This window comes from Hippocampus comes, unplaced genomic scaffold, assembly GCF_001891065.2.
Source record: "Hippocampus comes isolate QL1 unplaced genomic scaffold, H_comes_QL1_v1.1 scaffold43, whole genome shotgun sequence".
NCBI classification, from domain to species: domain Eukaryota; kingdom Metazoa; phylum Chordata; class Actinopteri; order Syngnathiformes; family Syngnathidae; genus Hippocampus; species Hippocampus comes.
The window spans coordinates 206,775-219,701 of record NW_017805276.1 but is presented as its reverse complement, the minus strand read 5'-3'; the positions used below and the strand labels follow the sequence as shown (position 1 = coordinate 219,701).

At 44.8% G+C, this 12,927-nt stretch overlaps 1 protein-coding gene across 1 annotated transcript in view; it reads left to right on the top strand.

The window, feature by feature from the left end:
- The window catches only part of LOC109516087 (fibroblast growth factor receptor-like 1), a 32,212-nt gene extending 20,085 nt beyond the window's left edge, over positions 1 to 12,127 (top strand). The window contains exons 3-7 of the mRNA XM_019870298.1: positions 1,549 to 1,821; positions 7,181 to 7,267; positions 7,377 to 7,661; positions 8,716 to 9,069; positions 10,313 to 12,127. Of these exons, the coding sequence (XP_019725857.1) occupies positions 1,549 to 1,821; positions 7,181 to 7,267; positions 7,377 to 7,661; positions 8,716 to 9,069; positions 10,313 to 10,746 (1,433 nt within the window). The 3' untranslated portion in view covers positions 10,747 to 12,127. The remainder of the gene's footprint in view (positions 1 to 1,548; positions 1,822 to 7,180; positions 7,268 to 7,376; positions 7,662 to 8,715; positions 9,070 to 10,312) is intronic.
- The last annotated feature ends 800 nt before the right edge of the window (positions 12,128 to 12,927 follow it).

Genomic DNA, 12,927 nt, shown 5'->3' with positions numbered 1-12,927 from the left:
CTTTGATCTCTTGCACGCTACACAAAAAGTTGAGCCAGAACACTTTGCCCTCTCTGTGCTGGCTGCGGACGACAGGCCCTGTCCAATTATTACAATCTGGTTTCAGCATTTCTGGGTAATCAGACAAGAAAATGACAAATTACCTCGTTCTCTTTCCATCTGCCCCTGCCCAACGTGTTATTTTTTTTCATTTGCTCAACTCGTGGTTCAACAGTGAACTTTTGTACTCAAGCAAATCTGTAAAGCTGAGGGGGTTTTTCTGCTAAGAAAATAAATTTCATAAATTGAATGATTTTCCGAAACGAAAGCCTTAATTATCTCTAGATGTGTCCTTAATAAATCTGTCAACTGTCTTAAAAAATACGACACATGCAATAAAAGGTGTAATGTGATGTTGAATTTGCAAGTAGCATTTTCCATTTCACTAAAGTTGTGGTCATAAGTTTTACAGCCGCGGCAGAATTTGTGAAATGTTGGCTTTTTGGGGGGCTATGACAAAAGACTGAGTCATAAACCATCCATCCATCCATTTTCCGATCTGCTTAGCCTCACAAGGGTCGCGGGGGGTGCTGGAGCCTATCCCGGCCATCCTCGGGCATTCGGCGGGGGACAGCATGAACCGGTTGCTAGCCAATCTCAGGGCACACAATCTCAGACAAACAACCATTCGCGCTCACAGTCACACTCGGGACAATTTAGAGTGTTCTGTTAACCTGCCATGCATGTTTTTGGAATGTGGGAAGAAACCAGAGTACCCGGAGAAAACCCACGCAGGCCCAGGGAGAACATGCAAACTCCACACCGGAAGGCCGGAGCCGGAATCGAACCCTGCACTTCTGCCCTGCGAGGCCGGCGTGCTAACCGGTCGCCCACAGTGCCGCTTAGTTTAATCACGTTTTTGAAAAATAAGCAGTTTTTGCGATATGCCTCGTGTTTGTCATGTCTTTCAAGAATGGTACACATCTTACAGAAACCTTGTCTTTTAATAGTGAAGATAAATCCAATTTTGGTAATATTTTCTGCCAAAATGAAAACAGCAAATCCCTGTCTTAAACTAAGTTTTGATTTGCTGTAGTGGGCCACAAATGCTTTGGCAGGCCAGATCTTGCCCTGATGTGGATATTGAGAAACAAACATTCAACCTCAGATTTACATCAATAGACAATATAGAGTTTTTAATTATCCGAACAGAGGTGTCTTTGAAATGCGGCAGCAAGCCTTGTGTTGTGTGTACTATGGCATCTCAGTTTGTCATTTTGATGCCTCGGTGCAGCTTGTGGAACTTGGTCAGATCTGAAGTTATGTGAACTTGTAATTAAAAGTCACTGCTTTGTTTGAAGGGGGCATAGGTGAAAAAAAAAGATCCATCTGCGATGCTTTTAATTTCAGCTCATATGACGTGCAAAGTTTTATGCTGCATATGTAAGCATGTAAGTTGATGTGCTTATTTGAAGCTACGTTTATTTTGCAGAGCAAACCATCAAGCATTACTTTTGGTTAATGTGTGTGCGTGTGTGCGTGCGCGTGTGCGTGTGTGTCCATCCTCAGGACCTCCGCGGGTGTCTGAGAAAGTTGCTCACCGTCAGACGGTCCGCCTCGGGAGTGCCATCAAGCTGCCTTGCCCGGTGGAAGGAGACCCACCGCCACTCATTATGTGGACCAAAGATGGACGCAACATCCACAGCGGCTGGATCCGTTTTCGCATCCTCCGCATGGGCCTAAAGATCAAGGAGGTGGAGGCAGATGACACGGGCACGTACATCTGTAAAGCCACTAACGGTTTTGGCAGCGTCAACGTCAACTACACCCTCATCGTCATCGGTAAGTACGGCACATGAAGCAAACCTGCACAGGTCCAGAACGTTTTTAAAAAAATGCTGATTGTACATTTCAACACACTGTTGGATCACATGTTGAAAGACAACAACCCCCCCCCTGAGGTGATGGTCGAAAGCAAGTGGATTTACAGAGGTTTAGTGGTGAATCCTTTCCTGGTTGAGTGTGTTACAGCCGCTACCTCTCATTGCCCAAAGTCAACAGCAGCTCGGGATATTGTTTCATACTACTTCATCCTTGATGAATCAAATGGATCTGGAGCGTTTCCTCCTCCGTAGGCTACGCTCTTCGGCAGCAGGAGGGCCACCGAAAGAAACGCAGTCCGTTTAAATGGCCGTCTTGCTTTTGAGACTGTCACACAGCTCATGAATGAGGCAGAAAGGGTGAAATGTGGCCGGTAACAGCTTTTTGTGTGTGTTTGTGTGTGTGTGTGTTTGTGTGTGTGTGTGTGTGTGAGTGTGTGTGTGTGTGTGTGTGTGTGTGTGTGTGTTTGCGTGTGCAGCGGGTGTATTTCCTCTTGGGCTGGAGAGGGAGCTTGATGAATGAGCGAAGCTGAGCGTGAAGGCTATGTTTAGTCTAATTACTCTAAGATGCCTAATTAGGGCCAGAGAATGTGCACTGTCGCTCGCCTTCGAAGAAGAACCATAATCAGGCAGACGTGGAAGCGTGTCAGAAAAAAAAGGTGCTTTTACTGTAATAAAGAGGCTTGTGTGTTGGGAATAGTGGGGACTCATTTTATTTCCAGTCTCCCTCAGGAGTTCAAAGGGGTGTCTGCTGATTGTGCTAAAATGAAAGGTTGTGGTGGAGGCATACAGCCAGCTTTAATGCCAAGGTTCGATGTGCACTTGCGCTACGCCGCATATCATCAAAGTTGCCCGTGTTTCCGTCATCACATCAAGGCCATTCGATTTTTTTGCAAACACTTTTAAGTGGAGCTCATTCTAGCATCGCTCACACGACACCAGCGGGGTGGCATTTTAAACCTACATGAAGTTCCCTCTGGTTGGCCCGCGACAATTTTGGGCTTTTTTGTTGTTGTTGTTGTTCTTCTTCTTTTTTTAAATTTGATGGCCACCTTTCCAGGGTAAATATAGATGCTTTCTAGTGGTGCGCTAATCTTCAGAGGAAACCCCAGTGGAGTCTATGCACTTTTATAGTGCTTTATCTGCACCATATGCTACCTAAAAAAAAGAGAGTAGTCATAAATCAAGATGTAGCCTCTATTAGTCATGTGTTTGATGTTTTTTGAATAAATGGATTGCTTGGTATTACTCCTATAGTCATATATATGGATAGTATGGCAATATATCATGACCTGGATTTTTTTCACATTTCGCTGACTCCTACGATATCTCCCACCCACCATTCAGTGCCCGCTGTCTCTGCTCCATTCGCATTCTTTGAAATGGAATTGTTTCTTTCGGGTTGCACTCCATATCACACAGCAGGTTTCATTCATGTCGAGGGAAAAAAAATATGGGCTTTGAATCAGATAATTGTGAACCGTTTTAATTCATCAGCATGCATTTAGTAACCGTTGTAGAATACAGTTGGCCATCTATGGTTGAACCGAGTCCATTTACAATCAATCACCCCCCGCCCCTCGCCCCCACTGGAAAAAACATCTTTTGTGAAATGTATAAAGAATAACTTCTTTACAATAACACTAAATACTTAAATGAAACAGAAATGTGTTCGACTTTAGAGGACGCCCCTGAAAATATTGATTGAATTCCAAATTGTACGATTTTAGCAGCATTCACCGTTTGAAGTTGCCCAGTCAGTCGGTGATGTATCAGTTTGTTATCATCACAGAATGAAACAACTAAGAGCGAATGAAATCCTAGCAGCTGCTTGACGACCTAAAAAATACATTCAAGCGATCCTGCGTCAAAACCACGAAAGGGTAAATGAAGATACTGTACATAGCCTCGTCATTATGGATGTTTGAGGGGAGATGTGAGCGGTGGAGGGTGGGAGGTGGTGAGGTGGGTCCGTTCTCCATCTGCCGCGGACAGCCTGTCCTCCCTAAAGCTATCTGAAGAATCTGGTCAGTCGGTGCAACATGGCGCCTCCTCAATCCCTCCAGCTGGCTGTTTAGGCCTGTTTAGGGTGGTCTCCTGACAACTGGCCCCATCACTTCCAGGCTCCCCCTCCAGGCTCGAGCCATGCCTGCGGCAACCTCCAGGAAGACACATAAACATCGGACCGTCGTGTTTATGTGTGGATTTTATTAGTAACAAACTTGGGAATAATTGCGAGCTGATCGCATTCCTATTGTCTGCTCCGCCCGGGGTGATGATTTTAGGCTAAACGGCGTGTCCTGCGTGTCTCCGATCACCTGAGGAAGCGGAGAGTGATGAACTTTCCCCTTACATTATATTGTCGCCGTCAACATCTGGAGCTCATTGTGGCCCCAAATCATTCGGGCTTTTTCCTGTGATTCAGCTGGCACAGGAGGCCAGGGACCTGTTTCCTGTAGCTGGATTTGTGAATGAAGTGGGAGCGGATGGCGTCAGCCCCCCCAAACACTGTAACAAGAGCATGCAAGGATTTGGGGCGGATTGCATTTTAAGCTTTTTTTTTTCCCCTACGTGTACTCATGTTCTTGATTCATGACTCCTGGACTTTCACATATTACCTAGCACTTATAGTGTAAACCTATTTGTCGGCCCCATAAATTCAAGTTACAGCTTGTATTCACTTTGCCGTTTGTTTTCGATTTGCCGTAAATTAGACGCATCTTTGCTAAAATAACAATGAATGGGGAGCCATGTCATGTCCAACCTCACCCCTGTCTACAGCCTGCATTGTATCAAGACAATAATGGCATGGTTAGCAACAAAAGGTGCATGAAGGGCACCGTTGTTTCCGAAAATTCGCCAAAACGTTGAAAGGAAATTGAATCGTGTTGCGGGGGGGACGGTCAAAAGAAACCCCGGCAATGAGGGACCATGGTCTGTTTGGATTGGGAGGTTCAGGAACCGGGAGGAATGTCGAGTGCCTAAGTGAGCAACAGAGGGAGATTTCTTCCAGTGCAGAATGTTTTTTAAAGGAATGGGTTATTATAGTTGGCCAGTTGAGGGCCCTTCAAATAGCCGTGACATCATGGCTAGGCCTGGTGCTGCCGGGGACAAACAAAGGAGGGTTTGTACCTAGAACCCTCCGGAGCTTTCAGGGTTTAAGGGGGTGGAGGGACGAGGGGGGTTAGAAGTCACATCTGCTCTCTTTACCTGACCCAGTGGAACCTTGCAAGGTACTGCAGCTTGCCAAACTGTATCTAAACAATTTCAGCATGTGGCGAAACAACGTCGGAAATGTTTGTAAAGCACGGACTGTGCTGATTGCTTTACCTTGACAGGCAGTTCGTGTGCGGTGCAAAAACCTGCGCTCCAAATGCTATCACCTTAGGGTTGCACTATACGCATGGACAAAATGGTTGATACTGGACTGTTAAAGAAAGAAAATGTCCTTCGGAAATATGATAGCAAACCGGAGCTTTTTGGCAAGTCACAGAGGCTCTCTGTTTTGCAGATGCAAAAATAAAGCATAAAAAAGAAAAGCGTCATCTACTGTGGAACAATGGAGGAATCTCTGTTATGTTCTGGGTCTGCTTTGCTACGTCCGGCATTGGGTGTCGTAAATCTGTGCAAAATCTCAAAACCTTTAAGCAAGGCATTCTTGAGCAAAGTATGCCTGTAGCGCCTTGTCAGAAAACTTGGTCGCAGGATAAAGACCTTGAACCGGCCTCTAAAAACACCCGAGAGAAAGTTAAGAACAAAACATCGGACATTTCCAAAGTGGCATTTGAATGACCCAAGATCGAAATCTTAATCTGTGGAATGAACTGGAACTGGCAGTTTTAAACCTGAGACAGCTAAAGTAGTTTTCTCCAAGCAAAATACTGAACTGGCGCACAAGTTTTCACCGAGAGTTAGGCAAATCAAATCCAACAAGTTGGAAGCGTAAAATTGTGCAAAAGGTTTCTGTAAGAATTGCGCGTATCTCAAGCCTCTCCTTTCCTTGAACAATCATCTACTTAGCATCCATTTCAGATGGAGATTGTTGACGGCCCTCTCCTTTTAATTCATCACCGCCTAATTTAAAAGGTCGATACGCATCACAAACGCTCGATTGGGTTTCAGTCATTATACTTTCCGTAAGTTGCGTCTTAACTGCGCCGCATGATGTCAGTCGGTGACATAAACTCCACAGCTGTCTCTCCTGGAATTGTGCTCATGAAAAAGGCATCATATTACTTCCAAATGCTTCACAGTCTGACCCGAGCGTGCTCCTCGCTATCTGAATAAATGTTGAATTTACAGAGATGGCGCCGAGAACATGCTTTTGAGTGATATTGTTGGAGCGTCATTTTTATGGCAAATGTGGCGCCTTCTTGACTTTCACGGTACTCCGCTTTCCGGAGTTGCCTCATTAACGGGCCGATGGCAGGGGGTGGCGGGGGGTTGCCATGTGAGGTGCCAACAGGCTCCTTGTGGGGGAAAACTTCGAGGTCTTGCTCAAGGTCACCCAGGGCCTCTTTTTCCATCTCATGCAAAGCGGACTAAGATTTTGTATGTCTTGGATGTTTGTAAATGCACATACAGCTTCGCTGTTTGTGGTGGTTTGGGTCCAAGCTCCGATTGGAAATTGACGTTTGCAAATGTTTAGAATGATCTTTATTAATTATTTAAACTCTAAATATGCTGCCAAACCAGAATCCCCAAGCACTTTAATATCATTTTAACCCTTTCATGTACCCTGTAACTTGATAACATGATAAACTGTCCACTGTAGTGACCGCTGTGCATGACATGATTTTAATCGGAAAAAAATGTTTCCAGTGTCAGGATAGTCGCATGTACTTTCCTAATTCATTTTATTTAGATTTTGACTCAGTGATTTTTTTTTTCAACCCCACTCAAGTATTTCTTCAGTACGTTCACCACAACGGTAGCAATCATAAATACTGTAGTTGAATTCATAAATAGTTTTAGTCCCTCTTGTTGCACATTTTGTGTGAAACGGTTTGTCGATGAGAGCGAGGAGCAAGACCAAAGTCTCCATTGGCCAATATTGATACGTGGCAGGAAATTGACTGGTTTTTCGGGAATCTCCCAAATTTCCTGATGGCGTCCACGTTCCTGAATCTGGTGAGCCCTATGGGGCCCCCGTGTAGCACTGATGAAAAACTGGATCCCCCTCCATCATTTAGGTCGCCCATCCCGGCCCAATGTTGAATAAAACACAAAAAGGTTTACTGCAAGTTTACTGTCTACTGTCACCAAATCAAACTCGCCCATAATCTGCGCCTTCACTTCATGCTTTCTTGTTGTTTCACCAGATGACTCGGGTTCTGATAGGACCAGAATCGCCGTGTTCGATGGTGCACATTCAGAGCAGGGTGCTGATGGCTTGACAGAAAAGCTCGGTAAGTCTTGCGCCATGCCAACTCAATGGCAGCGGCACTGACTGCAATGACAGGATAAGTTATGATTAATTGGAGAAATGAGAAATTCCTTTTATTTTGTGGTCATTAGTGCGCCCCCGCTTTACCCAGCCCGCTAAAATGAGGAAGAGGGTGATCGCGCGACCGGTGGGCAGCTCGGTGCGCCTCAAATGCACGGCCAGCGGCACGCCGCGGCCGGACATCGTATGGCTGAAGGACGACCAGCCGCTGACCGAGCGGGAGGTCGGCGAGGGCCGGCAGAACAGGTGGACCCTGACCCTGAAGAACCTGACGCCTGCGCACAGCGGCAGATACACCTGCAGGGTGTCCAATCGAGCGGGAGAAATCAACGCAACGTATAAAGTGGAGGTCATACGTGAGTATTGCAGCAAACCTGAAATGGCCTGAACTTCTCAATGCTCCAATTTCTTTTTTGGAACTTTACAGAGTTTCTCAAAGGGCTATTTTTAACCAGTGCATTCATATCAAACCTATTTAGTTGCAACACGACAAATTTGTGACAATATATCACCTCCTTCGAGCGCAGATCCCTGCCAAGGTTTAACGGTCCACACCAGTGAATAAAAAATTGTCGGGTAACGCGTTAGATTTATTACAGAACGTTGTTTTGATTTGTGCTTGAAACGTTTGATCTTTTCATGCAAAATAAACATCCTTATATGAGGGCATGTTGACAGAATAATTACAGATGTGCAAAGCGCCCATTAAGCACTTCAATATGACAAGGAAGTCAATGTTGCTCAATGACAAGCTACCATTTTCAGTATGATGAGAGAAGAATATAGAAAAAATAGAAAACGAATCCCTTTATCCACAGTTTTTTTTTCAAGATGTGCCAAGCCCACCCCAAAAATGTGACGGGCGTGTTGTGGAATTGTTTTTTTTGGGGTGCAAATATAAACGTAAACTGAATACAGGAGCACTCCATGCTCATAATTGCTCTAATGGCAGGTCTGATTTTTTTTTTTTCTCACAGCGGAAGTACTGTAACATTTCAAACATTCTCTGATCTACTGTACCCTGACTTGTGATCACATCTTTGCCCCATGCTGGATGAATGTGCGTAATCACGTCTATGAGAAGCACATTGAGGAAGCAGGCAGGGAGAGCGAGGCCTTGTCCCATGGCGCTCGCTCGCTCAGAGGACTTGGGGGGGGGGGTACAAGAGCCACTTTAACTCAAAGGCCCTCCACCCAATCTGGATCTGATTAAAGTCCAGCTGCTTGCACTGTACAACCAGGAGCAGAGAAAGAGAGGAAACTAATCATGCTTATGGTGTTACATGTGCTTCTCCATCCTCCCTGTCTGTTAGAGTTGTAAGGCCGAGGCCAAGCTCCGTGTGGACAGCCTCACCCATCCACAGAAGCGCTGTCGCAATAAAATCATGTCTCTCTTTCTGGTGTCTGTAGAGAGGACCAACTCCAAGCCCGTTCTTACCGGCACTCACCCTCTCAACACGACGGTGGACTACGGAGGCACCACGTCGTTCCAGTGCAAAGTGAGAAGCGACGTCAAGCCGGTTATCCAGTGGCTGAAGCGCGTGGAGACGAATGAGGAGAGCCGCTACAACTCCACCATTGAAGTGGGAGACCACCGCTTCGTGGTGCTGCCCACAGGGGACGTGTGGTCGCGACCCGACGGCTCCTACCTCAACAAGCTGCTCATTACCCGCGCTAAGGAGGAAGACGCCGGCATGTACATCTGCTTAGGTGCCAACACCATGGGATACAGCTTCCGCAGCGCCTTCCTCACGGTGCTGCCAGGTGAGGGTCCGGAAATACCTCTTTAGAGGGGCTTCATTCTTCTTCACTCAATGAAGTACACTTATATTGATACAAAGAAAGTATCGACATGTACAAAAACTTGCACTTAGGCCCCCTGCACAGTCAACCATGAGACCCAATGCGACTAAACTGGACCATCGCAAATAAATTAGTGGCAAATAAATTAGTGTCGGTGACTCACACTCGCACACCTGGTGATTGACCCTCGCACACAAACCAATTTGCTACAAAGGAAAAATTGCATCCCCTGGTGTTCTTATTGGGGAACCACATTTTGTGGTGGCGCATACGGTGCCCTGAGAAAGTGTTGCCCTCTTTGAAAATATTTATTTGCCTGCTATGCCCAAATTTAAGGTTTAATATGATCAAACAAATATAAATATCAGATTAAGATAACCCAAGTAAACAAAATGTAGTTTTTAAAGATTGATTTGATTCATGAAAAAAAATATTCAAAGCTACCTGGCCTTGTGTGAAAATCGACTTGAAATTAATTTACTGTGTCAAATCAAAATTTTCCAGTTGATTTCTACTGACAACATCTGAGCCATATTACATCCAGACATGTTCACTCCGGAAATGGCCAAAATAGAACCTGTCTGACAAAACAAAGTCGCCCGAAAGAGCTCAAATTGACATTTGTCAGTCTGGAAAGGGTTACAACATTATTCTGAAAGCCTTACGACTTCAGCGAATCACAGTGAGAGCCATTATCCACAAATTGAGAAGGCATGGAACAGGCTCCCTTGCCTCAATCAAGGTCAGTGTTCTTGACTTAGCAAAGATGAAGAGACTCGGCAAAAATGACATCCATGCCAGACGCGAAAACCACTGCTGACCAAAAAGAACATTAAGGCTCGTCTTACTTTTACAAAACACATCTAAATAATTCCTGAGGCTTTTGGGAGAATATTCTATGGGCTCATGGGCTGCAAGTGGAACTTTTTGGAAAGTGTGTACAGTATTGGCATAAGTGTAACACACCATTTCAGAAAATTAACATCATCAATCAACATGGTGGTGGTAGTGTGATGGTCTGGGGTTACTTTGCTACTTCAGGACCGAGACGACATATACCCAATCAAACTTAATTCGTATGTTGTATTAAAACAACTCATACAGGTACGATTTATCCAAAAAGTTACTTAAATTTGACTGAATAAAAACAGCTCAGGTCTTTATTGATCAATAAGCGTTTTCTGTGTGATGGCCTCTTTTGTAGACACCAAGCCCCCCATCATGCCTGTCTTTCCGGCGGCCTCCAACTCCCTGCCCTGGCCCGTCATCATCGGCATCCCCGCCGGAATCGTCTTCATCTTTGGCACCGTGCTGCTCTGGTTCTGCCAGAGTAGAAAGCAGTGCCCCCCTCCCGGCAGCCCCGCCGCCGCCATCCCCCACCGGGTCCCGCCGTGTCGCGAGCGGGAGCGAAGCTGCGCTGCGCCGTCGTCTGGCTCGTCCAGCCTGGACAAAGACTGCGTGAGTGCACTGAACTACGAGGAGTATCTGGCACAGCAGCAGCAGCTCCTTCTCAACCAGGGAGGCGCTGCCATCTCGGCCAAGATCTATCCCAAAATCTACACTGACATTCACACGCACACACACTCCCACGTGGACGGGAAAGTTCATCAGCATCAACACATTCATTTCCAGTGTTAGCGGAGCAGAAAAGGAATTTAAAAGCAACGCTTCATGGTGGGACGTTGTCAGGGGGCGGGGGGAGGACAACCCCAAATTGGCCAGTCATAAGACAACATGATGACATCATAACATTTGGTGCTGTCACTTTTATTTTGAATTTTTTTGTGTGTGTCCAAGTTGTCAGACTCTCACGCCACTAAAGAGCCGCCAGTCCTTGCCTGTGCACTTAATTTAAAAAAGGACGAGGAGTTGTGGTTGGTGGGAGTGTGAATGCAGCTGTTGCAGCCTCATGAAAAAGGTCTCGTTTGCAACGAAACGGCCGGAGCTCCCGTTTCGCCTTCTGGTTCCTCAGCTGTTCAAAATGGTACTGGAGGTGTACAAAAGGGCTTGACACGTCCTACTCAGGTTGTCCTTTTGTCAAAGACGCTTTGTGTTTTAGAATGCTGACCACTATCTTATTTTTAATCACATGAAGTAGCCAAAATATTAGGTACACCAGCACAATCTAAAAATTCCAAATAAAAATTTCTGTCTGCGAGGGTAATAATGCTCAGTTGATTGACACTGTCAGAGAAACATTCAATTCACAGTTGAACGCTTCCCAGTCTATTTCAATGTAGAGTACAAGTAACAAATGTCACTTGGTATGTCATGTCGAGATGAACATTAGAAATCACAAAAATAATTTGTGGATTAAAAAAAAACTAAAATGTCTTTTGGTCCTCATGTAAGGCCATAACGCCATAAATAATTCCAAATCTAGCCCTCATGAAAACACTTTGTTTCAAGTGTGACTTGGCAGGCTAATGTGTGACCTGGTCAACTTTGGCACGTGGTGCTGACCCTAAAGGTCAAGTTCGATTGCTGAGTGGTGTCAATCAATACTGCCAAGGCAAAAAAATAAAAAAATAAGTTAACATTGAAAAATAATACATTTATTGTGACATAATGTGTACCTAGTGAAGTGTCTGGCAAGTGTACCATCGCTGTCCATGACTGCAAGGGATAAGCGGAGTATGTTTCAGTGTTACATGATGGGGGGGGGGGGTCTAGCCAAATTGCTACCGTTAGTTTGAGTTTGAGTTCTCAACCAATAACAGTTTGTGAAGCTCCGTTCATTTTGAATCAAACTGAGTCATGAATACTTAATTTATTTTGATTTTTTTTTTTTTATGTATCAAAAGAAGTTTATTTTTCTGAGTAAGGCATTTTGCATTTCTGTCGTGTAATTATAAGTATTTTTTGTGTTGTTGTGTTTAGTATATTTGAAATGCAGTTTATTCACATGTAGTTGATTTAGTTAATGGTGTATGCAAATGGTTCTATTTTTGACAATCCCAAATGTTCTCTTATGAAATCATCTCATTTGGTGGTTTGATTAAATGAACGAAACGTGTTATCGTGTATACGTGTGTGTTTCATGTGTGATAGAGTATGTTTGTGTTCTCATGTTCATGTGTGTTCAGCACAGTGTTGAGCAAGCTACTAGAAACATATAGTGAGCTCAGGTAGTTATTCTACATTAAAGTCAAGTTTACGAACGCTGTATGACCAAACCCAGAAAACAGGTGAGCCGTGATGGTCGTTACCTGAGCCCTTACTGTGATGTTACGTCAAAGTCTCAATACTTTTGGCCAACCCTGATGTCATTTTCAGTGAACAGCAAGTGGGGTGCAAAACAAAATGGCTGTCCCCTGACATGGATAAAACCAGATTGACGTCATGCTTAATTTACACACGTGCGCGTAAACACGCACACACTTCCAAAACATTGCCATACCAATTACAAATATACAGACAAAATATTTAATAGCTACAATGTAAATAATAATAATAATAATCAAATACATTCATGTTTTTTATCTTTAGAAACCACTCAGAATGTCAGTTATCTGTTAGCATGTGCGTGTGTGTATCTTTTGATGGGTGACGAGGAGGGCAGCCAACAACACACACTTTTCTTTTTCCTCCCTTCCTTTTTTTTTTCCAGTCGACTGATTGGCCCAGCATAGAGAGCGCGAGAGGACCATTTCAGCGACTCTAATGTTCCCTTTGGAGCTAAGATTTCCTTTCAGCGTTTTGGAAGCACATTGTCCCGCTGTGGGAGTGAAGTGAGCAGAATTTGCGATGACTCCAAGAAGAAGAAGGGCCGCATTGTAGACCTGCTCGGCTTAGCTTTTGTCCGGAGGGTTTGCGCGA